This window comes from Phoxinus phoxinus (assembly GCF_949152265.1).
Source record: "Phoxinus phoxinus genome assembly, chromosome: 9".
NCBI classification, from domain to species: domain Eukaryota; kingdom Metazoa; phylum Chordata; class Actinopteri; order Cypriniformes; family Leuciscidae; genus Phoxinus; species Phoxinus phoxinus.
Window position 1 is genome coordinate 36,945,615 of NC_136884.1, and position 27,540 is coordinate 36,973,154.

Here is a 27,540-nt window from a genome sequence, read left to right on the forward strand (position 1 = left end):
GATGAGAGGTTGGCCAAAAAAGAAAAATTTAAAATGAATAATAATTCCCATATTATATATTATACAACATATTTTAGTTTTCTATTACTTTACTATAATAACAGTTTAGTAGAAATAAAAATAAATAATTTAATTTAATATATACTAATGTACTTAATTACGAATAATTACTTTTTAAAGTTAAAATGAAAATACATAGATGAATAAAATGTTTTAAAATAAAATACAGCAACAAAGATAATAATTGACTTCACTAGTAATAATGCCAATAATAACTCATGAAAGCAGAGTGTGTGTGTGTGTGTGTGTGTGTGTGCAAAACAGCAGTAAGTCAAAGTTACTTCCATTCTTTTATTATATATATATATATGTTTATTTCCTCCGGTTTATACACAGGCAAGTAATGTGAGGAAAAGACTCAGAAGGAAAATGATTCATTTATTGCCAGCTTGACAAAATACAAAAGTAAATAAACTCCAGCTGTGTAACCGAGTTCTGCCATGTGACGCGTACAGCGATGCTAACACTCATCAGTCCGTTCGTTTGTGCACATGTGTGAAGAACAATGGCAGTCATGTGACACACACACACACACACACACACTCAGCGGACAGCATCCGTATACGACTGCTGTGACAATGACACCTGAGAGGCGGAAGGCTTTGGCGTCGACTTATTTACACACAACGCTAAACCATTCAGCTCAACATTCACAATACATTCTCAGTGCACTGAAACACACACACTCTCTCTCACACACACACACACACACACACAACGCTAAACCATTCAGCTCAACATTCACAATACATTCTCAGTGCACTGAAACACACACACACTCACACACACACACACACACACACACACACACAACGCTAAACCATTCAGCTCAACATTCACAATACATTCTCAGTGCACTGAAACACACACACACTCACACACACACACACACACACACACACACACACACACACAACGCTAAACCACTCAGCTCAACATTCACAATACATTCTCAGTGCACTGAAACACACACACACTCACACACACACACACACACACACACACACACACAACGCTAAACCACTCAGCTCAACATTCACAATACATTCTCAGTGCACTGAAACACACACACACTCACACACACACACACACACACACACACACACAACGCTAAACCATTCAGCTCAACATTCACAATACATTCTCAGTGCACTGAAACACACACACACTCACACACACACACACACACACACACACACACACAACGCTAAACCATTCAGCTCAACATTCACAATACATTCTCAGTGCACTGAAACACACACACACTCACACACACACACACACACACACACACACACACACAACGCTAAACCACTCAGCTCAACATTCACAATACATTCTCAGTGCACTGAAACACACACACACTCACACACACACACACACACACACACACACAACGCTAAACCACTCAGCTCAACATTCACAATACATTCTCAGTGCACTGAAACACACACACACTCACACACACACACACACACACACACACACAACGCTAAACCACTCAGCTCAACATTCACAATACATTCTCAGTGCACTGAAACACACACACACACACACACAAACACACACACACACACACACACACGCGCTTGCTCTCTCGCTCTCTCACACGCACGCACGCACACACACACACACACACACACACACAACGCTAAACCATTCAGCTCAACATTCACAATACATTCTCAGTGCACTGAAACACACACACACACGCACGCATGGTCTCACACACACGCACGCACGCACGCTCACACACACACACGCTCTCACACTCTCAAGCACACACACACACAACGCTAAAACATTCAGCTCAACATTCACAATACATTCTCAGTCATCACAACATCGGTGCACTGAAACACACACACACGCTCTCACACACTTTCACACACACACTCTCAGACACGCTCACATACTCACATACACTCTCAGACACGCTCACACACACACTCTTACACACACACACTCTCACACACACACACACACACACTCTCAGACACACCCTCTCACACACTCTCAGACACTCTCACACACACTCACACACACACTCACACTCTCAACACACTCTCAACACACTCTCACACACTCTCACACACTCTCACACACTCTCACACACTCTCACACACTCTCACACACTCTCACACACACACTCACTATGTATAGTATAAGCGTGTTCAGGAGTGTGTGTGTCTACAGCATGTGGTCCAGTGCACACGTCCAGGTCCAGCAGAAGACCGGACTCATGACCAGAGAGTAGCAGCACACAGTGCAGTCTCAGTGGCCTGGGGGTCGGGGGTCAGGGGTCGGGGGTCAGAGGTCAGGTGTTCAGACGGATCAGTGTGATTATGTTCCTAAAAGCAAACAGCATCGGTAAAACTCTTTAAAATCAGCGGCTCAGTCAGATCACTGTGAACTCTCTCTACGCTCGGCAGCTGATGTGTGTGAGGCACTGTGATGACGTCTCATGATGGAGTGTGTGTGTGTGTGTGAGGCGGCACACACACACTCCGTCTCACTGGATGTCCTCCGCGTAGTTGGCAGGATAGAGTCCGACGGTGCCGTCGCTCAGACGTCCTCTACACCAGCCCTGCTCGTCCTCCTCACCGATCTTCGTGAACTCCTCTCCTGCACACACACACACACACACACAGTCACTGCTGTTCTGCCAAAACACTCGTCGTAATCCAGCCTGGCTAGTGCTAGCGCTCTTCCCGCGATGTTCCGCGTCAGAGAACGGTCATCTGCGGCTGCTTGAGCACATCAGCGTTTACACCACACACACACACACACACACACACACACACACACACACACACACACACACCTGCTCTGAAGCTGAGCTCGTCCTGCTCCTGGCCCTCGTACTCGTACACCGCGCGCACACACACCGACACCGCTGGGGAAGAAGGCTCGTCCTCGAACGGGTTGCCGTTAGCGTTAGCGGAGGCGAAGGGATTCCCTGCTTCCTCATCCGAGCCGTCGGCCACCGGCGTCTTCTTCACCACACTAGCGCTGAGGAAACACACACACGTGTCAGACACGCGACACCGAGCGGGAAGAGCGAGAGGACACACATGACGTGAGTGTGTGTGTGTGTGTGTGTGTGTGTGTGTGTGTGTGTGTGTGTGTGTGTGTGTGTGTGTGTGTGTGTGTGTGTGTGTGTGAGAGAGAGAGAGAGAGAGAGAGAGAGAGAGAGAGAGAGAGAGTGTGTGTGTGTGTGTGTGTGTGTGTGTGTGTGTGTGTGTGTGTCTGTGTCTGTGTCTGTGTCTGTGTGTGTGTGTGTGTGTGTGTGAGAGAGAGAGAGAGTGTGTGTGTGTGTGTGTGTGTGTGTGTGTGTGTGTGTCTGTGTGTGTGTGTGTGTGTGTGTGTGTGTGTGTGTGTGAGAGAGAGAGAGTGTGTGTGTGTGAGAGAGTGTGTGTGAGAGAGAGTGTGTGTGTGTGAGAGAGAGTGTGTGCTGGTGTTTTCAGTGAAACTTCACCACCACTGCAGGCATGCAGACACACACACAGCAGACACGAACACACACACAAGCACAGGCCGGAGGAGGAGAGAGAAACACAGAGAAGGAGGAGAGGAGATCATCTGTGTGTGTCACCAACGTTTGCTCGACCGTCATCACTTCCTGTGGTGTGACCGTGATCTCGGGCCGCTGCTGCTCCACCGGCTCTTCCTCATCCTCGTCATCCTCCTCCTCGAACGGGTTCAAGCACACGGCCTCTGAGCTACTGGCTACAGTCACGCTAACAACACAGAGACAGCGTTACACACACACACACACACACATACACTGTGTGCTCAGCTAGTGCTAACAGAAGCTCACACACACACACACACACACACACACACACACATACACTGTGTGCTCAGCTAGTGCTAACAGAAGCTCACACACACACACACACACACACACAGTGTGCTCAGCTAGTGATAACAGAAGCTCACACACACACACACACACACAGTGTGCTCAGCTAGTGCTAACAGAAGCTCACACACACACACACACACACACACACACACACACACACACACACACAGTGTGCTCAGCTAGTGCTAACAGAAGCTCACACACACACACACACACAGTGTGCTCAGCTAGTGCTAACAGACGCTCTCACACACACACACACACACACACACACACACACACACACTGTGCTCAGCTAGTGCTAACAGACGCTCTCACACACACACACACACACACACACACACACTGTGCTCAGCTAGTGATAACAGACGCTCTCACACACACACACACACACACACACACACACACACACACACACTGTGCTCAGCTAGTGCTAACAGACGCTCTCACACACACACACACACACACACACACACACTGTGCTCAGCTAGTGATAACAGACGCTCTCACACACACACACACACACACACACACACACACACACACACACTGTGCTCAGCTAGTGCTAACAGACGCTCTCACACACACACACACACACACACACACACACACACACACACACACACACTGTGCTCAGCTAGTGCTAACAGACGCTCACAGCCTCAGGCAGGATCTGTATCACACAACACACTGACAGAACCGGTTTCACATTTACATATTTACACACACACACACACACTCGATGATGGCTGGCTCACGACTGCACGGGTTCACACTCTGACATCTGATAATTCACATTTACTAGATTAAAAGTACAAATTATGTGACAAATAGTATCTTGTGTTTTTAACTTTCAACAGTGACCGTTGGCGACAGTGACCGTTGGTGACCGTTGGCGACGGCGACAGTGACCGTTGGCGACAGTTGGAGACGGCGACAGTGACCGTTGGCGACAGTTGGAGACGGCGACAGTGACCGTTGGCGACAGTGACCGTTGGTGACCGTTGGCGACGGCGACAGTGACCGTTGGCGACAGTGACCGTTGGTGACCGTTGGCGCCGGCGACAGTGACCGTTGGCGACAGTTGGAGACGGCGACAGTGACCGTTGGCGACAGTTGGAGACGGCGACAGTGACCGTTGGCGACAGTTGGAGACGGCGACAGTGACCGTTGGCGACAGTTGGAGACGGCGACAGTGACCGTTGGCGACAGTTGGAGACGGCGACAGTGACCGTTGGCGACAGTGACCGTTGGCGACAGTTGGAGACGGCGACAGTGACCGTTGGCGACAGTTGGAGACGGCGACAGTGACCGCTGGCGACAGTTGGAGACGGCGACAGTGACCGTTGGCGACAGTGACCGTTGGCGACAGTGACCGTTGGCGACAGTTGGAGACGGCGACAGTGACCGTTGGCGACAGTTGGAGACGGCGACAGTGACCGTTGGCGACAGTTGGAGACGGCGACAGTGACCGTTGGCGACAGTGACCGTTGGCGACAGTTGGAGACGGCGACAGTGACCGCTGGCGACAGTTGGAGACGGCGACAGTGACCGTTGGCGACAGTGACCGTTGGCGACAGTGACCGTTGGCGACAGTTGGAGACGGCGACAGTGACCGTTGGCGACAGTTGGAGACGGCGACAGTGACCGTTGGCGACAGTTGGAGACGGCGACAGTGACCGTTGGCGACAGTGACCGTTGGCGACAGTTGGAGACGGCGACAGTGACCGTTGGCGACAGTTGGAGACGGCGACAGTGACCGTTGGCGACAGTTGGAGACGGCGACAGTGACCGTTGGCGACAGTGACCGTTGGCGACAGTGACCGTTGGCGACAGTTGGAGACGGCGACAGTGACCGTTGGCGACAGTGACCGTTGGCGACAGTTGGAGACGGCGACAGTGACCGTTGGCGACAGTTGGAGACGGCGACAGTGACCGTTGGCGACAGTTGGAGACGGCGACAGTGACCGTTGGTGACAGTGACCGTTGGCGACAGTGACCGTTGGCGACAGTTGGAGACGGCGACAGTGACCGTTGGCGACAGTTGGAGACGGCGACAGTGACCGTTGGCGACAGTTGGAGACGGCGACAGTGACCGTTGGCGACAGTTGGAGACGGCGACAGTGACCGTTGGCGACAGTTGGAGACGGCGACAGTGACCGTTGGTGACAGTGACCGTTGGCGACAGTGACCGTTGGCGACAGTTGGAGACGGCGACAGTGACCGTTGGCGACAGTTGGAGACGGCGACAGTGACCGTTGGCGACAGTTGGAGACGGCGACAGTGACCGTTGGCGACAGTTGGAGACGGCGACAGTGACCGTTGGCGACAGTTGGAGACGGCGACAGTGACCGTTGGCGACAGTTGGAGACGGCGACAGTGACCGTTGCCGACAAAGAAAACTGATCATTTGTCAAATTCGAATGAGGTTTTAGTAATTTTTGACAGTATGAGTGAGTTTAAGTTGTTGATAGATCATTAATCTGGTGAATTTAATTGAATGCACTGCTATAGTTTATATCACTAACACTCTCCAACAGCAGAATGCTACTTACATTATTTGAAGCCTAATTCCTAGTCAAATTAAAAGGATATCTTATAATATTGTATCAATAACATTAGAGCGACAGCACTGGGAACGCCCACTCGCGACACAGTACAGAGACTAGCGACACACTCACGGCTTCACTTCCACTGGGAAAGGACCTGGACAATGAGACAGAAATCTCTCGGGTCATCATCCATGCTCAACACTCACACACACACACACACACCTGCTGCTGGTTTTGGAGGCCGTGGTCTCTGTGGTGTGACTGATTCCTGTCAGAGTGACTCCATCAGTGGGTTTCCTCTTAGTTTCCCGTCGACTGAGCGTCCGGTTCAAGTCCATGGACAACTCCTACAACACACACACACACACACACACACACGTCCGTGTCACAGAAGTCGTCCGTACGACACTTTAACAGACGTTACGCGCTGGAAATATCTCCCTTCAACAAACACCACTTTATCTAATAATTATAACGAAATATCTAATATATAAATGTAAATGCTAAATTATTAAATCCCATATTTTAGACTACTTCCTCATAATTATGACTTAGTTTCTCATAATGATGATTTTTTTCATCTCGTGATAAACCAAAAAAGGTCCTGATTTAAACTTTTCCTGTTTTTAAACATGTCATTTGGTCCTTTTAGCTCAACATATTGACTTCTCTCCAGTTGTAGTTGCAGTCTCATAATCATGACTTAATATCTCATGATTCATCTTTATAATTATATTTAGACTTCTTTCATAATGACTCAGTATCTCACGATTTAGACTTTTTCCTTATAATTATGATTTAGTTTCTCAGGATTTGGTCTTTTTATCTTGTGATTTTGACTTAATACGTCATGATTTTGGAGCTTTATCTCATAATTCTGACTTTGAATCTTTGAATGGCCCTGTTCTCTTTCATGAATGTCTCGCGTCGTGATCGGCAGAAGACGGGTTTGGAGGTGCCTGTGAGTGTGTGTGTGTGTGTGTGTACCTCGAACTGAGGCCAGTTCATGGGCATGCCGGGCCCGTGGTTGGAGCGGAACCAGCGGAGGTCCTCCTGCGCGTCGGCTGCCTGGATGGTGTCCTCCAGTGTGTGATACACCGTCTTGTACCTGAGGCACAGAGTTTCACTCGTCACACACCATCACAGCTGGAGGCTTTGCGTGAGAGACACACTTCACATTTATGTGGACAGCGCTTCTCACAACACACATTTCAAAGCAGCTTTACAGAACGTGTACGCGTCCACATTATAATCTAGAGTGATCCGTGATCAGAGGAAACGGTCTCAGTCTGGGTCTTATGCGTTTCAGAAATGTACATACAAATCACAGTCAGCGGAAAAGGTCTACATTTAAACGATGTAGTCCTGAACAGGAGTGTGGTTCTGACTTGTGATTGGCCGAGAGGTCGAGGTGCTGCTTGACGCTCAGCAGGAGCTGCTTGAAGAAGGCCAGCCGCTGGTCCTCGAACTGCTGCCACTGCTCGAACACCTGCTCCATGTTCTCCATGTACTGCGGCGTCACCTTCTCCAGCTCCAGCAGAGACTTCTCGTAGCGCTCCTGAGTCTGGCACACACACAAATATATATATAATATATATAAAAATTTGTAACTTTGCTTTTCATTTATTACTTAAATCTCACTTAACCACTACTAGCCTGACTGATGAAGTTTAAACATTATTAAACAGAAGTGAACAGTCAGTAAAACAAGAAGAAATACACAAGCAGAGATGCATGATGAATAAGAAAGTTATAAAGTCTAACAGTAGTATATTAGTGCTTAAGTTCATGACACAGACAACAGCAGGAATATTAGGCCGCCGTCACTTTAAGAGTGTGTCCGGTGTCTTTCTGCACTGTGACGTAACCGAGAGAATACTTGCAGAGACCGGTGTCTTATATATATATCCCTCGACTGCATACTGGGAATGTCTGACACCAGTGCTTCTTCTGCGTTTAAAATTGGCAAGACCAAACACATGTAAATGCCAAACTTTCCCTCTATGATGGTTACATGTGGCAGTTAATCAATCCCTTGCTCCGCTACTAGAGATATAGATCAACAGTGTAACTCCCACGCCTCTCCAGCGGACAGCGCTGCACATCTCAGAAGCACACACATGCCATTCAGTGCTGGGACACTCAGAACGACTGGCTTCTGGAGAGAAGCGCTCAGCCAATCAGAGCGGAGCTGGTTTCCCCGAGAGAAGCGCTCAGCCAATCACAGGCCGTGGACTCGACTGACCTTCTGGACCTCCTGCTGGCACTTCTCCAGCTTCTCCTGCAGCTTCTTCTGCACCTCGGGGCTGTTGTTCTCCAGCTTGCTGGTGCTCTCTCGACTGGTGGCCGCCTTCTCGTCCTTGCAGGCGGCGTGGAACATCTTCTTCATCCCATCCACCTGTGCACCATCATCATCATCATCACCATCATCATCATCATCATCATCATCATCAGTGGGGGACTCATTACTGGAGTACGCAATCACAGTACTTCTCTTACATTTACAACAAAACATCGAAAATACTTTTTCAAATAATGTATTGACTGACAGCTCTCCTGTCCCCATGTTGAGAGAAATAAAGTGAGGAGGTGGTGTGTGTGTCTGTGTGTGTGTGAACATGATTGTAGTTCACTTGCACGAACACATTCAGTATTCCTCAAAATGAATAAAAACCGTAAAATGCAATCTCAGAATTTTACACAAAACTTTTACAATGAACTATATTAAATTACACACACACTTCATGTATTGAATCTCACTTTATTAACCGATGTCTTTGCTGCTGGCCTTCTATGATCTAACCCAACCATACTCATAAGCAAATATTACTCTAGATTATATAAATAAGAGTGTTGAACTTCCTTCTCCTGTCGTTCTTTACTCCAGAATAACAGCAGAAGCTGAAAGGTTAGTGTGAGCGGCGCCCTCTACTGTACACTACATCTACTGTACACTACACCTACTGTACACTACATCTACTGTACACTACACCTACTGTACACTACATCTACTGTACACTACATCTACTGTACACTACATCTACTGTACACTACACCTACTGTACACTACACCTACTGTACACTACATCTACTGTACACTACCTCTACTGTACACTACCTCTACTGTACACTACATCTACTGTACACTACACCTACTGTACACTACATCTACTGTACACTACATCTACTGTACACTACATCTACTGTACACTACATCTACTGTACACTACACCTACTGTACACTACATCTACTGTACACTACATCTACTGTACACTACACCTACTGTACACTACACCTACTGTACTCTACACCTACTGTACACTACACCTACTGTACACTACACCTACTGTACACTACACATACTGTACACTACATCTACTGTACACTACATCTACTGTACACTACACCTACTGTACACTACATCTACTGTACACTACACCTACTGTACTCTACATCTACTGTACTCCACCTCTACTGTACACTACACCTACTGTACACTACATCTACTGTACACTACATCTACTGTACACTACATCTACTGTACTCCACCTCCACTGTACACTACACCTACTGTACACTACATCTACTGTACACTACATCTACTGTACACTACATCTACTGTACACTACACCTACTGTACACTACACCTACTGTACACTACATCTACTGTACACTACATCTACTGTACACTACATCTACTGTACACTACATCTCCACTGTACACTACACCTACTGTACACTGCACCTACTGTACTCCACCTCCACTGTACACTACACCTACTGTACACTACATCTACTGTACACTACATCTACTGTACACTACACCTACTGTACACTACATCTACTGTACACTACACCTACTGTACACTACACCTACTGTACTCCACCTCTACTGTACACTACACCTACTGTACACTACACCTACTGTACACTACACCTACTGTACACTACACCTACTGTACACTACACCTACTGTACTCCACCTCCACTGTACACTACACCTACTGTACTCTACATCTACTGTACTCCACCTCTACTGTACACTACATCTACTGTACACTACACCTACTGTACTCCACCTCCACTGTACACTACATCTACTGTACACTACACCTACTGTACTCTACATCTACTGTACTCCACCTCTACTGTACACTACATCTACAGTACACTACACCTCCACTGTACTCCACATCTACTGTACACTACATCTACTGTACACTACACCTACTGTACTCTACATCTACTGTACTCCACCTCTACTGTACACTACACCTACTGTACACTACATCTACTGTACACTACATCTACTGTACACTACATCTACTGTACTCCACCTCCACTGTACACTACATCTACTGTACACTACACCTACTGTACTCTACATCTACTGTACTCCACCTCTACTGTACACTACACCTACTGTACACTACATCTACTGTACACTACATCTACTGTACACTACATCTACTGTACACTACATCTACTGTACTCCACCTCCACTGTACACTACATCTCCACTGTACACTACACCTACTGTACTCCACCTCCACTGTACACTACACCTACTGTACACTACATCTACTGTACACTACATCTACTGTACACTACACCTACTGTACACTACATCTACTGTACACTACACCTACTGTACTCTACACCTACTGTACTCCACCTCTACTGTACACTACATCTACTGTACACTACACCTACTGTACACTACACCTACTGTACTCCACCTCCACTGTACACTACATTTACTGTACACTACATCTACTGTACACTACACCTACTGTACACTACACCTACTGTACACTACACCTACTGTACTCCACCTCTACTGTACACTACACCTACTGTACACTACACCTACTGTACACTACACCTACTGTACACTACACCTACTGTACACTACACCTACTGTACTCCACCTCCACTGTACACTACACCTACTGTACTCTACATCTACTGTACTCCACCTCTACTGTACACTACATCTACTGTACACTACACCTACTGTACTCCACCTCCACTGTACACTACATCTACTGTACACTACACCTACTGTACTCTACATCTACTGTACTCCACCTCTACTGTACACTACATCTACAGTACACTACACCTCCACTGTACTCCACATCTACTGTACACTACATCTACTGTACACTACACCTACTGTACTCTACATCTACTGTACTCCACCTCTACTGTACACTACACCTACTGTACACTACATCTACTGTACACTACATCTACTGTACACTACATCTACTGTACTCCACCTCCACTGTACACTACATCTACTGTACACTACACCTACTGTACTCTACATCTACTGTACTCCACCTCTACTGTACACTACACCTACTGTACACTACATCTACTGTACACTACATCTACTGTACACTACATCTACTGTACACTACATCTACTGTACTCCACCTCCACTGTACACTACATCTCCACTGTACACTACACCTACTGTACTCCACCTCCACTGTACACTACACCTACTGTACACTACATCTACTGTACACTACATCTACTGTACACTACACCTACTGTACACTACATCTACTGTACACTACACCTACTGTACTCTACACCTACTGTACTCCACCTCTACTGTACACTACATCTACTGTACACTACACCTACTGTACACTACACCTACTGTACTCCACCTCCACTGTACACTACATTTACTGTACACTACATCTACTGTACACTACACCTACTGTACACTACACCTACTGTACACTACACCTACTGTACACTACACCTACTGTACACTACACCTACTGTACACTACATCTACTGTACTCTACTGTACACAACATCTACTGTACTCCACCTCCACTGTACACTACACCTACTGTACACTACACCTACTGTACTCCACCTCCACTGTACACTACACCTACTGTACTCTACATCTACTGTACTCCACCTCTACTGTACACTACATCTACTGTACACTACACCTACTGTACTCCACCTCCACTGTACACTACATCTACTGTACACTACACCTACTGTACTCTACATCTACTGTACTCCACCTCTACTGTACACTACATCTACAGTACACTACACCTCCACTGTACTCCACATCTACTGTACACTACATCTACTGTACACTACACCTACTGTACTCTACATCTACTGTACTCCACCTCTACTGTACACTACACCTACTGTACACTACATCTACTGTACACTACATCTACTGTACACTACATCTACTGTACTCCACCTCCACTGTACACTACATCTACTGTACACTACACCTACTGTACTCTACATCTACTGTACTCCACCTCTACTGTACACTACACCTACTGTACACTACATCTACTGTACACTACATCTACTGTACACTACATCTACTGTACACTACATCTACTGTACTCCACCTCCACTGTACACTACATCTCCACTGTACACTACATCTACTGTACTCCACCTCCACTGTACACTACACCTACTGTACACTACATCTACTGTACACTACATCTACTGTACACTACACCTACTGTACACTACATCTACTGTACACTACACCTACTGTACTCTACACCTACTGTACTCCACCTCTACTGTACACTACATCTACTGTACACTACACCTACTGTACACTACACCTACTGTACTCCACCTCCACTGTACACTACATTTACTGTACACTACATCTACTGTACACTACACCTACTGTACTCCACCTCCACTGTACACTACACCTACTGTACACTACACCTACTGTACACTACACCTACTGTACACTACACCTACTGTACACTACACCTACTGTACACTACATCTACTGTACACTACATCTACTGTACTCTACTGTACACAACATCTACTGTACTCCACCTCCACTGTACACTACACCTACTGTACACTACACCTACTGTACACTACACCTACTGTACACTACATCTACTGTACACTACATCTACTGTACACTACACCTACTGTACACTACACCTACTGTACACTACATCTACTGTACTCCACCTCTACTGTACACTACACCTACTGTACACTACATCTATTGTACTCCACCTCTACTGTACACTACACCTACTGTACACTACATCTACTGTACACTACATCTACTGTACACTACACCTACTGTACACTACACCTACTGTACACTACATCTACTGTACTCCACCTCTACTGTACACTACACCTACTGTACACTACACCTACTGTACACTACACCTACTGTACACTACACCTACTGTACACTACACCTACTGTACACTACATCTACTGTACTCCACCTCTACTGTACACTACACCTACTGTACACTACACCTACTGTACACTACACCTACTGTACACTACACCTACTGTACACTACACCTACTGTACACTACACCTACTGTACACTACACCTACTGTACTCCACCTCCACTGTACACTACATCTACTGTACACTACACCTACTGTACTCTACATCTACTGTACTCCACCTCTACTGTACACTACACCTACTGTACACTACACCTACTGTACTCCACCTCCACTGTACACTACATCTACTGTACACTACACCTACTGTACTCTACATCTACTGTACTCCACCTCTACTGTACACTACATCTACTGTACACTACACCTACTGTACACTACATCTACTGTACACTACATCTACTGTACACTACACATACTGTACACTACACATACTGTACACTACATCTACTGTACACTACATCTACTGTACTCCACCTCCACTGTACACTACACCTACTGTACACTACACCTACTGTACACTACACCTACTGTACACTACATCTACTGTACTCCACCTCTACTGTACACTACACCTACTGTACACTACACCTACTGTACACTACACCTACTGTACACTACATCTACTGTACTCCACCTCTACTGTACACTACACCTACTGTACACTACACCTACTGTACACTACACCTACTGTACACTACACCTACTGTACACTACACCTACTGTACACTACACCTACTGTACACTACACCTACTGTACACTACACCTACTGTACACTACACCTACTGTACACTACACCTACTGTACTCCACCTCCACTGTACACTACATCTACTGTACACTACACCTACTGTACTCTACATCTACTGTACTCCACCTCTACTGTACACTACACCTACTGTACACTACACCTACTGTACTCCACCTCCACTGTACACTACATCTACTGTACACTACACCTACTGTACTCTACATCTACTGTACTCCACCTCTACTGTACACTACATCTACTGTACACTACACCTACTGTACACTACATCTACTGTACACTACATCTACTGTACACTACACATACTGTACACTACACATACTGTACACTACATCTACTGTACACTACATCTACTGTACTCCACCTCCACTGTACACTACACCTACTGTACACTACACCTACTGTACACTACACCTACTGTACACTACACCTACTGTACAAGCGTAACCATGAATGTCCTTCAGCCTGAGGATTATTCACTTCTGGTGTGAAAGGGCCTTAACATTTGACAAAAATATAATATAACTTTTTTTGTTGTTATTAAAAAACAAGCAAGCCCAGTCCAGTCCAGGTGAGAAAAAGTAACGTATATCTTTTCATAAAAAGGAACTAAGTACCGCAATTAGTTACTTTTTTTGGGAGTAACACAATATTGCAATGCATTACTTTTAAAAGTAACTTCCCCAACACTGCCCATCATCATCATTATCATCATCATCACACACACACACACACACCGCAGCATTATGAAGTGTGTGTCAGAGAACGGCAGCAGAAACCGCACGGATGGACGGCTTGCACACGTGTGTTTGGGACGCACCCTTCACAGAACAGATAAGATGCAAATGCAGTCCTCAGGAGCCCAAGAACCATGATCACATGACTGCACTGGCAGCTGTCCCGCTCTGATTCACACTCTATTCATTTTCATATGCGTTTTATATTTATAACACACATATGAAAGTAAATAAGAGCGTGAATCAGAAGACTTAAGGTATCTGAAGTAGTTCATTTCATGGAATTTCATTTTATTTATTTTATTATCATTTTACTATTTTTTTGAGGACTTTAAGGAATCAGATGAATAATTATTTTTAAGGATATTTTTAGTGGAATCAGAAGAAGAATAATTTTTTAGAATATTTTTAATGGAATAGGAAGTAGAATAATTCAGTAATCTGTAAGGAATGGGAAGTGGAAATATTTCAGCCCAGCTGGTTTGGTGATGGTTTAGTAAATAAATGGAAATCAATTCACAGATCTTCCTAAAATGATTCTGCACTGATCAAATGTAGCACAAGCTGACAAATCGAGTGTGTGCTGTGCGGGTGTGTTGTGGTAGATCTACTAGACAGCCCCGTGTGCACACCCAAGCTGAAGAGAGGCTTTGTTAGGAGCTGAAAGCGGTGTGTGCTGCAGGCGTGCGCTTGTACCTCCTTGAGCTTCTTGGCCCAGGGTTTCTGAGCCTTGCGAAAGCCGTCGTCTGCTTCTTTGGTCTCCTTGAAGCCGCCGATCATCTGCTTGTGGTAAGCGTCCTTCTGCCAGTTCTTGACCTTCTCGTAGTCCTCGGCCATCAGGGCAGCCTTCACCTCCATGTGCAGGTCGCTCACCTTCTCGGCCTCGGTCATGAGCGCGCACCAGGCCTGCTCCAGCGTCCCGTACTGGGGCCCTGCAGGACACAGAGCGGTGTTCAGACGGGAGACAGAGCGGTGTTCAGACGGGCACACTGACCCTGCGGTCGCTGCGCTGGGCCGTATCCTGACTCTGGGTCACACACTGAACTCAACATCTACAACAACAGATGCCGGATTCTCAGGAGTGCCCCAGGGTTCGCTACTGGGCCTGCTGATATTCTCATATTCACATATGCGCACTCTTCAAAAACTACACTTCAAATCTCTTAAATGACATTTATATGTATTCTAAATAAAAGACACAGATTGCACTGAATGTCAGCTTGGCTCAAGATGAGGATTTATTGACTGCAAACTAGAAACTCTGCTTCTAACCACAGGTGGAGATGATCTGTCGCTCACACACACAACTGTGCGATGCCGTTTACGAATGTTCATTGGAGCGATGCTTTCAGGAAACACACCCATGAAGGACTCGTCTAGAACAAACTACTGCTAATCTCCTGAAGCACACACTCTTTTCTTCAAAAAAGTGCATGTTTTGAGTGATAGAATGAGATCAGATGATTGATTTCCAGAGAATGAATCCTCCGGTTGAAACTGAAGACTCAGAACAGAGAGAGCTCCGCTTCTAGACTCTGATTGGACGAGACACGCGTGACGCTGATGTTCTGATGTGACAGTGTATTATTATTCTTCATAATCTAGTCATTTCTTTTAGATAGAACGAGTGATGTGAATTATCGACAGTGCTTGAAATGTAGCGCTCAATAATATTATTAATAATTCATTACATTTATATAGCGCCTTTCTGGGTACTCAAATCACTTTACATAGAAGAATCTGCTAAACCACTACCAGTGTGCAGCTCCACCTGGATCTCACACACACACACACGCGTTACATCAGTTCCCGGTGTTGGGAAGCACTGCTTCCTCTTCCTCATAGGCCTCACAGCCTAACTAGTGACCGTGGCCACACGGACGAGCCCTAATGCTGCATTCACACCAAGCGCGAATAGAGCGTCAAATTCCCGTCTAGTTGGACGCTTGAACATTTTGAACATTTTCGCGTGCGAGGCGAAATCCGCTTCTTGTGGGCGGGGCCAGTGCTAGGCGGTTGTCTGTTTGCAAGATGGCGGCTGTTGATCGAGCGTTCCTCGAGAGAGTCACCGCTCTGTGTTTGCTCTGGAGAGCGGAGCAGCGGCGTAGGGGTCAGCGGCGCCGTACTGGGGTCCACAGACCCTCCGGAGGCGAACCCAGGTTGGCGAGTTTCACCATTTGCTCCAGGAGCTGCGCCTGGATGACCTCCGCCTGTCCCGCGCCCTGTTTGATGACCCGCTGTCCCGCATCGGAGCGAGGATCACCCTCACTCACCTAATCTGTCATTTACTCTTGTTTGGATGATGCATGGAGCCAGCCTCCAAAAGTGATTAACCTGTCCTGTGATTTTTGTTTTCACTGTCCAGACAAACTATATTCTTATACACTAAAGTATGTTGGTTGTCTTTACAATAAAATAATAATGTTTCATATAATCTAGATTTAGATAAATAGCATTCAATACAAAATGAATATGTCTCATATATTGAAATCAAGTTTTTCTGTGATAAAAGATGTGCTTTGTTGTGCATTAGAACCACACGTAGGCATTTAGTCATATGACAAAATAAGTTAGAGGTCAAACATATAAAATAACATTATAATCTGAGAAGCGGGACTGCCCCCGTTTATCACGTCACTTCACCACGTGACAGCAGCAAGCAGGCTCCTGATTGGTTAACACGGCGCAAACTGACGGCAAAGTTCATATTGTTCAACTTGGGCGTCAGACGCAGATTTGCATCAAACGCGTGAATGCACAAAAAGCACCAAATAAAATCACGCACCAGATGCTCAATTCGCCTCAGTACGTATGGTGTGAACGCAGCATAAAGCTCCTTCAGACGAGCCAGTGTTCTGGGAGGGAAGTGAATGAGCGCACCTTTTACACAAACACACACTTACACACAAACACACACTCACACACACAGAGTCTGGAGTCTTTATCACTGGAGTCTGAGCCAAGTCTGGAGTCTTTATCACTGGAGTCTGAGTCAAGTCTGGAGTCTTTATCACTGGAGTCTGAGTCAAGTCTGGAGTCTTTATCACTGGAGTCCGAGTCAAGTCTGGAGTCTTAGTCTAGTCTGGAGTCGTTATCACTGGAGCCCGAGTCAAGTCTGAAATCTTTATCACTGGAGTCTGAGTCAAGTCTGGAGTCTTTATCACTGGAGTCCAAGTCAAGTCTGGAGTCATTATCACTGGAGTCTGAGTCAAGTCTGGAGTCATTATCACTGGAGTCTGAGTCAAGTCTGGAGTCTTTATCACTGGAGTCCAAGTCAAGTCTGGAGTCATTATCACTGGAGTCTGAGTCAAGTCTGGAGTCATTATCACTGGAGTCCAAGTCAAGTCTGGAGTCTTTATCACTGGAGTCTGTGTCAAGTCTAGAGTCTTTATCACTGGAGTCTGAGTCAAGTCTGGAGTCTTTATCACTGGAGTCCAAGTCAAGTCTGGAGTCTTTATCACTGGAGTCTGAGTCAAGTCTGGAGTCTTTATCACTGGAGTCCAAGTCAAGTCTGGAGTCTTTATCACTGGAGTCTGAGTCAAGTCTGGAGTCTTTATCACTGGAGTCTGAGTCAAGTCTGGAGTCTTTATCACTGGAGTCCAAGTCAAGTCTGGAGTCATTATCACTGGAGTCTGAGTCAAGTCTGGAGTCATTATCACTGGAGTCCAAGTCAAGTCTGGAGTCTTTATCACTGGAGTCTGAGTCAAGTCTGGAGTCATTATCACTGGAGTCCAAGTCAAGTCTGGAGTCTTTATCACTGGAGTCTGAGTCAAGTCTGGAGTCGTTATCACTGGAGCCCGAGTCAAGTCTGGAGTCGTTATCACTGGATCCCGAGTCAAGTCTGGAGTCTTTATCACTGGAGTCTGAGTCAAGTCTGGAGTCTTTATCACTGGAGTCCAAGTCAAGTCTGGAGTCATTATCACTGGAGTCTGAGTCAAGTCTGGAGTCATTATCACTGGAGTCCAAGTCAAGTCTGGAGTTTTTATCGCTGGAGTCTGAGTCAAGTCTGGAGTCGTTATCACTGGATCCCGAGTCAAGTCTGGAGTCTTTATCACTGGAGTCTGAGTCAAGTCTGGAGTCTTTATCACTGGAGCCTGAGTCAAGTCTGGAGTCGTTATCACTGGAGCCTGAGTCAAGTCTGGAGTCATTATCACTGGAGCCCGAGTCAAGTCTGGAGTCTTTACCACTGGAGTCTGAGTCAAGTCTGGAGTCTTTATCACTGTAGTCCAAGTCAAGTCTGGAGTCGTTATCACTGGAGTATGAGTCAAGTCTGGGGTCTTTACCACTGCAGTCCGAGTCAAGTCTGGGGTCTTTACCACTGCAGTCCGAGTCAAGTCTGGAGTCTTTACCACTGCAGTCCGAGTCAAGTCTGGGGTCTTTACCACTGGAGTCCGAGTCAAGTCTGGAGTCTTTACCACTGGAGTCTGAGTCAAGTCTGGAGTCTTTATCACTGTAGTCCAAATTAAGTCTGGAGTCGTTATCACTGGAGTATGAGTCAAGTCTGGGGTCTTTACCACTGGAGTCCGAGTCAAGTCTGGGGTCTTTACCACTGCAGTCCGAGTCAAGTCTGGAGTCTTTATCACTGGAGTCCGAGTCAAGTCTGGAGTCTTTACCACTGCAGTCCGAGTCAAGTCTGGGGTCTTTACCACTGGAGTCTTTATCACTGGAGTCCGAGTCAAGTCTGGAGTCTTTACCACTGGAGTCCGAGTCAAGTCTGGAGTCTTTACCACTGGAGTCCGAGTCAAGTCTGGAGTCTTTACCACTGGAGTCCGAGTCAAGTTTGGAGTCTTTATCACTGGTGTCCGAGTCAAGTCTGGAGTCATTATCACTGGAGTCCGAGTCAAGTCTGGAGTCTTTACCACTGGAGTCCGAGTCAAGTTTGGAGTCTTTATCACTGGTGGTGTCCGAGTCAAGTCTGGAGTCTTTACCACTGGAGTCCGAGTCAAGTCTGGAGTCTTTACCACTGGTGTCTGAGTCAAGTCTGGAGTCTTTACCACTGGAGTCCGAGTCAAGTTTGGAGTCTTTACCACTGGTGTCCGAGTCAATTCTGAAGTCTTTATCACTGGAGCCTGAGTCAAGTCTGGAGTCTTTATCACTGAAGTCTGAGTCAAGTCTGGAGTCATTATCACTGGAGTCCGAGTCAAGTCTGGAGTCTTTATCACTGGAGTCTGAGTCAAGTCTGGAGTCTTTATCACTGGAGTCTGAGTCAAGTCTGGAGTCTTTAGCACTGGAGTCCAAGTCAAGTCTGGAGTCCTTATCACTGGAGTCCGAGGCAAAGTCTGGAGTCTTTATCACTGGAGTCTGAGTCAAGTCTGGAGTCCTTATCACTGGAGTCCGAGTCAAGTCTGGAGTCTTTATCACTGGAGTCTGAGTCAAGTCTGGAGTCCTTATCACTGGAGTCCGAGTCAAGTCTGGAGTCTTTATCACTGGAGTCTGAGTCAAGTCTGGAGTCTTTATCACTGGAGTCTGAGTCAAGTCTGGAGTCTTTAGCACTGGAGTCCAAGTCAAGTCTGGAGTCCTTATCACTGGAGTCCGAGTCAAGTCTGGAGTCTTTATCACTGGAGTCTGAGTCAAGTCTGGAGTCTTTATCACTGGAGTCCGAGGCAAAGTCTGGAGTCTTTATCACTGGAGTCTGAGTCAAGTTTGGAGTCCTTATCACTGGAGTCCGAGTCAAGTCTGGAGTCTTTATCACTGGAGTCTGAGTCAAGTCTGGAGTCCTTATCACTGGAGTCCGAGTCAAGTCTGGAGTCCACACACACACACCTCTCTCCACCAGCTGTCTCCAGCGTTTGGCCCACTCGCTCAGCTGCTGAGAGTAGCTCTTCTCGATGCTCAGACACACACACACATACACAGACACAGACACAGACAGAGACACAGACAGAGACACACACACACACACACACACACCTCTCTCCACCAGCTGTCTCCAGCGTTTGGCCCACTCGCTCAGCTGCTGAGAGTAGCTCTTCTCGATGCGCGCTCGCTCATGAAGGCAGTTCATCATGTCGTTGCATAGCCGGTTCCCATCGTCCACGCGCTTCACCACACGCTTGTAGTTCCCCACCTGACACAAACACACACACAGGCGTTACACACACGCTAGCGGCTAACAGGACACACAGCGTGCGCGGGGTTGAGAGACACATACCTCCCAGAAGCTGTCGCTGGAGACGTCCACCAGAGAGTCGTGGAAGTCCGACATGCTGGAACGACAACGTTAGAAACATTACTGATCTCAGACAGAACTGCATATTCACACACAACACAACACAACACAACACAACACAACACAACACAACACAACACAACACAACACAACACTGGCAACATCAAACCAAATCAAATCGAACCTTTTCTGGATTCCAAATTTCTACGATTTAGTTTAATGGTTAGGCTAAATTAAATAATACGTTAAATTATATTAAACAAAAATAAAATAATAATAAAAATAATAAAACATAATTTAACTAATGTTTTAATTTATAAAAGTTTAACAAAGATTATATTTTAGCGCCCTTTCAGCGTTTCCCCCCCCCATTTTAATATTTCTGGATTTCATTTTAATGGATTAATTAAGTTTTAATAATCAAAACGTATGTCAAGTCAAAAGAATTCATAAAACTAAAAAAAAAACTAAAAAAACTTTAAATCAGTTAAAAAATTTATTATATTTATAATTTATATTAAAAAAAAAAGTTATATTAGTAATGGTAATCAAATTAAGGCATAGAAAAATAACAATTAAATTCATCGTTTAAAATGTAATCAACTGAAAATTCCTCATTTTATCAAGTAAAGTGCTGCACAGCATATGTTCTCTTGAATATATCACACTTAAAGTCATGAAAGGAAAGTTGCACTAGTGTTTTCTTCTCTACAGTGTGGGAACTGATTGGCCGGTTGTGGTTTGCTATTGGCTGATCTCATGTGAGTGACAGGTTATAGCCCCGCCCTCTTCACCAGAGAAGAGAAGCTGCTGTTGTTCAGAGGATTATTAACACAATAATAATGCAGCCCTGCCTTTAATAGTGTTACAAGCTCTGCATACAGAACTGGAAATATGAACCGAAAACACAACTGCGTGTGTGTGTGTGTGTGTGTGTGTGTGTGTGTGTATTGAGTTTCAGTCGCTTCATCTAAAACTGAAGTTCAGATCGCTGTGAGCGACACACACTCTTTCCAGGGAAGTGATGCAAATTCCTGCCATTCCTCCAGCGGTGTTCCTGATCCGCTTTATCTTACACACACACGCACACACACACACACACACACGCGCACACACACACACACACACACAGAGTAAACTCATACTTTCCACGATTAATGACTCAAACAATATTACATAATAAGATTATTTCACAGTGGGAAAGAGGAAGATGGAAACTTCTAGAAGCTGAGCTCTTAAAGACACACACACACACACACACACACACACACACACATTGTTCTTCAGCTGATTTGAGCACATCCGTGTGTTCGTGTCTCCGCATGTTTCTTACGCGAGGTCAGTGGAATGTCACCTTCCCAAGATGCTCCTCAGCTCTTGATACACACGTGCTTATTAAAGCGATATTGCATGCGATTCGTTCAGCTACTGTCATTGGTGGAGAAGAAACGCATGAACATGAACACATTTAAATCCATCAGTCGATTAGTGACGCGCCCAAACTCCGGCAACCAAACAGTCACCGATAATATTACATGTTTGTTTATCAGACTGTGCCAGTAAAGCTAGTGAAAAAGATTATTGACAACAGTAACATGCAAAAAAAGTCATTTTTACAGGGAAAACTGTAATGCGCGTGTCAAATGCACCACAGTGACCTGCCGACGGCTTCAGCGATTATGAAGGAGCGCTCTTTACTTGCTTTCTGTGTCATGAAGTCACAATGCTACTGCGTCTGCTTTCCCCCATATGTTAGCGGTTGGAGAGGCGTATAGGGGAATTAGCGCTCCTCCGCCGCCATCTACTGGCTACAGTGGTAATCAATGTCTCTCTTTAAATAAGTGCTTGTTTGCCACGAACTGTTGGCTTTCCTTCATCTTTACACTTTCAGTTGTACAAATCATCACGTTAAACTCAACATGAACGACTCGGATCATATTTAGTGCGTTCGGGTGCTGGAGTAAGTGTGAAGCACTTTAGAAAGTCCGTGAATCTCCCTCTCCCACACTTAGCATGAACCCTGTAATGACTAGCGTAGCTCGCATCAGGCTAGTTCCGCCACGACCGCAGGGCTACAGTTAGCGTAGCTACATCCGCGGCGAGCGCTGGCCGTCTGAGGGGGAGGAGCCGTGCTTGCTCATGGCACAGCGTGTACACATCAGCGCTGCTAGTTTAGCTGAGCACACAGATGTGAACGCACAGATGTGAACGCACAGATGTGAACACACAGATGTGAACACACAGATGTGAACGCACAGATGTGAACGCACAGATGTGAACGCACAGATGTGAACGCACAGATGTGAACGCACAGATGTGAACGCACAGATGTGAACGCACAGATGTGAACGCACAGATGTGAACGCACAGATGTGAACGCACAGATGTGAACGCACAGATGTGAACGCACAGATGTGAACGCACAGATGTGAACGCACAGATGTGAACACACAGATGTGAACACACAGATGTGAACACACAGATGTGAACGCACAGATGTGAACACACAGATGTGAACACACAGATGTGAACACACAGATGTGAACACATGGCTGATACGATAACTCATATCCGATAACCGATATATTTGGCGGATATCCTTTTGAGAGCCTGACTACAAAAGCACCAGTATCAGAAACTCTTATGAGGACTTGTGCTGCACACCATCTGCTTCTCTCATCTGACCGATACCGATAACATAAAGATGAACGTGTATCGTCCGATATTGATATTGTTTTACTGAACCTGTTCTTCAATATTTCATGTAGCCTATGTCACGGAAACAAGTTATTACAGCCACAGTTTATGTTTCAATTAATTGGAGAAGAAACATAATTTTGATATTAAAAAAATGTATACAAAAACTGCCTTATGTGCAATTTAGACATATTCAGTTTTCACCAAATCAACTTTCTAAGTTCTGGTGTTTTTGATTACAATTTTTATTTCTGTGCATCACTATCTTAGTCTATGAGATTATCAATATCTATATCTCTGTCCATCCGTCTGTGTGTGTGTGTGTGTGTGTGTGTGTGTGTGTGTGTGTGTGTGTGTGTGTGTGTGTGTGTGCGTGTGTGTGAGAGAGAAACTGCTGGTCAATCACAGCTGTAGCTTCATTGTGTTCAGTGAGCGTCATGTGAGCTTCACACTCCAACAACAACAACAACACCACCACCACACTGATGCGGTTACACACACACACACACACACACACACACACACACACACACACACACACCTGTGAGAGGAAGTTACTGAACTCCACTGACCTTGAAGACTCGTAGTGCTTTAGTGAAGTGTGTCCCGTTCATCTCTCCCGTAGGGATTTAATAAAGCGGTATATGAACATGAACACTGGTGATTGATTGAACGAATGGAGTTTGTACTTCCAGAACCGACCGCTGCGCTCTATTATATGCTGTTATCTGGTACATTCAATGCGCACGCACACACACACACACACACACACAGCTCATATTAGTCCTCAGACTCTCAATACTGAGCTGAACACGAGGTTTCACACACCAGAGTCACACACAACCTCAGCAGTGACGACTGATTGACAGCTGAGTGGACTGATGCAGCTCACACACACACACACACACACACACACATCATTCAGCGTCACACATCATGAACAAACACACTGAAGCGGCAGCACTGGACACGCGTGATTAATAACCAACGGCCCTCTACACTAGAATAACACTAGTCATAAACACACTGACTCAACTGAGACTCATACTGGTTTGTGTTACTGGTCCTATTATGCTCTTTCATTCATTTCATTTCATTTATATTTTTATTTCATTCTTTTGAAAAAGAAATGAAAAGGAGCAGAAAGAAGATAAACTTATAATATCTGCCCCTTATCAACATAAGTTAAAATACAAAGAGGTGCGCTTACAACACACATCTACTTTGCAACACATATACAAAGACATAAATCAAATATCACATTTCCTGCTAAATTGATGCATTATATTTTTCTATTAGTAATGCTTTTACACTCTTCTTAAAAACAAAAAACGATGTTGAAGTTTTAATTTCACTATTTAGATTGTTCCACAGACTGACACCTTGTATTGAGACACATCTTTCCTTTAATTTTGTTCTAAACTCGGGTTTCTGAAAGACTTCAGTTCCTCTTAAATTGAATTTACTAGCTCTCTTGATGAATCTATTTAGCAATTTATCCGGTAATGTTTTCAGATGAGCTTTATACATTATTTTTAGAAGGCTATATTCTAATAAGTCATTGAATTTTAACGTTTTTAACTGTCTAAATATTGGATTTGTGTGGGCCCTACAGTATATTCACTTCCATGTACAACGCGAATGGCACGTTTTTGTAATTTAAAAACAGGTTCTGTACAAGTCTTGTTTGCACTTCCCCATGCTTCAATGCAATAGGTCAGATGTGGAACAATCAATGAATTATATAACAAAATTAAGGCACATTTATTAGCAGATTCGTTTACCTTACGTAACACGTCTATAATTTGGGATACCCTAGATTTAACATGGTCATCAATCACAACACCTAAAAACCTAAACTCATTAGTCCTTTTAATCTGTACTCCTTGTACTGACAACGCTGCATCTAAATCCTTATTTATACAACTAAAAATCATACATTTTGTCTTACTGATATTTAAAGACAGTCTATTTGCGTTAAACCATCTCATAATTTCCCCAAACTCAAACTCTACAACTTGTAATACCTCATTTATATTTTTGCCAGCATAAAATAAAGTAGTATCATCCGCAAACAAAATACATTTTAGTAACTTAGAAACATTTGCTATATCATTCACACAAACTAACAGACAACATGTACCAAGGACACAGAAATAAAGTGTACCACATGTTTTCCCATTTCTAACTCGCACTAATACCACCGTGTTCATGTTCTCTACACCAATGACAATAATAAAGCCACGCCAGAAGTGTCTCTGTGCAGATTTCCTCCAGGTTAAAGCAGTTCAAACACACACTTGTAAACATACACACACGACTGTGACGTTACTGAGGGAGATCGTGTCGTCACACCGCCGGGTTATCGCGTCACAGCGACGGACGATCGGTCAGAAGAGCCGAGTTAAAGAGCCAGAAACCGGGTGTACATGAGCCGCGGAAAGCCCCACACCGCCCCGCCCTGTGAACACACAGCTGTCGGTGTCGAGTACGCGCGCACACACACACACACACCCGGCGCTGTGGACGGACACTTCAGCGTCTGAGGACTCGCAGTGTGTGTGTGTGTGTGTGTGTGTGTGTATGACAGAGTTTGATCCGAGGATAGACAGACTCTGGTCAGCAACGGACGCGTAAGAAAGTCAGAAAACTCAGACTGCGCGGAGTGTGTGTGTGTGTGTGTGTGTAAAGTGTGTGAATCACAGCACACGCGATGTTTGTATCGTTACCTGAGTGTGTGTGACAGTCCCGATCCAACGCTCGCGTGTCTGTGGATGATGTGACGCTCGCTGACTTTCTCCGATTCTCATCGATACATTCAACGACTGCGGAGCGGGGGCGCGCCTCTCTGACGTCACATCCCCTCAGCGCGCGCGCGCGCACACACACGCACGAGCTCTGTCGTTATATGTCGCGTGCTATTTTTATTTTTACCATAGTAGTTCTTCTAATACTACATTCATGATGAACGATTCATCAGTAACATGAAAAAAGTATATATTTTATATTGATTTCATTTAAACATTCGTATTTTTTTTATTTCCGGAAAATGATTAAGTTTGCAGGATTGTTTCACTTTCAAAAAAGAAGAACCCCCCGCCAAAAACAAAACATAAAATATGATTAACTTTACATTTATCAGTCGTGTATATATCACAGTAAATATTTATCCAGGAGACATTCCACAGTGAATAAATATTTACACAGTGAATATTCCTGTGGTTTAGTGTAAACACGAGTCTAACGGGGCATGTTGTCACTGAATCTGCCTTGAACACCTTAATATTGCTTAAACCGAGAAAGACTAAATATTTCGTAAAAACTGAAGGCAAAAAAAAAAAGATAACACCAAATATGAAGATATTATAACTTATAATCTTATACAGTGTAAATGTGCCAACTTGCGTCGCTCCCAACATTT

At 45.2% G+C, this 27,540-nt stretch overlaps 1 protein-coding gene across 2 annotated transcripts; it reads right to left on the minus strand.

Annotated features, from left to right (window-relative positions):
- Nucleotides 1-357: 357 nt before the first annotated feature.
- On the minus strand, nucleotides 358-27,014 carry pacsin2 (protein kinase C and casein kinase substrate in neurons 2). Of its 2 annotated transcripts, XM_079623106.1 has the most exons (11): nucleotides 26,849-27,014; nucleotides 21,405-21,459; nucleotides 21,164-21,320; nucleotides 15,950-16,185; nucleotides 8,726-8,878; nucleotides 7,869-8,044; nucleotides 7,468-7,588; nucleotides 6,703-6,827; nucleotides 3,660-3,800; nucleotides 2,885-3,072; nucleotides 358-2,685 (listed from the first exon to the last, which is right to left on the minus strand). In XM_079623106.1, exons 2-11 carry the CDS (start codon nucleotides 21,456-21,458, stop codon nucleotides 2,573-2,575), a joined length of 1,464 nt encoding a protein of 487 aa, XP_079479232.1. In that variant the 5' UTR covers nucleotide 21,459; nucleotides 26,849-27,014; the 3' UTR covers nucleotides 358-2,572. The 2 variants fall into 2 exon arrangements, with proteins under 2 accessions (XP_079479232.1, XP_079479233.1); XM_079623107.1 differs by lacking the exon at nucleotides 3,660-3,800 and having other exon boundaries at nucleotides 26,849-27,002.
- Between the last annotated feature and the right edge of the window lie 526 nt (nucleotides 27,015-27,540).

What these genes read in the sequence shown, in the direction of transcription:
- pacsin2 (XM_079623106.1), bottom strand. Translation starts at nt 21,458, where the DNA reads ATGTCGGACTTCCACGACTCTCTGGTGGACGTCTCCAGCGACAGCTTC. An exon ending in GAGACAGCTGGTGGAGAGAG is followed by an intron (nt 16,186 to 21,163) that starts GTGTGTGTGTGT and finishes TGTGTCCTGCAG; the next exon opens with GGCCCCAGTACGGGACGCTG. An exon ending in GCCAGCAGGAGGTCCAGAAG is followed by an intron (nt 8,045 to 8,725) that starts GTCAGTCGAGTC and finishes TGTGTGTGCCAG; the next exon opens with ACTCAGGAGCGCTACGAGAA.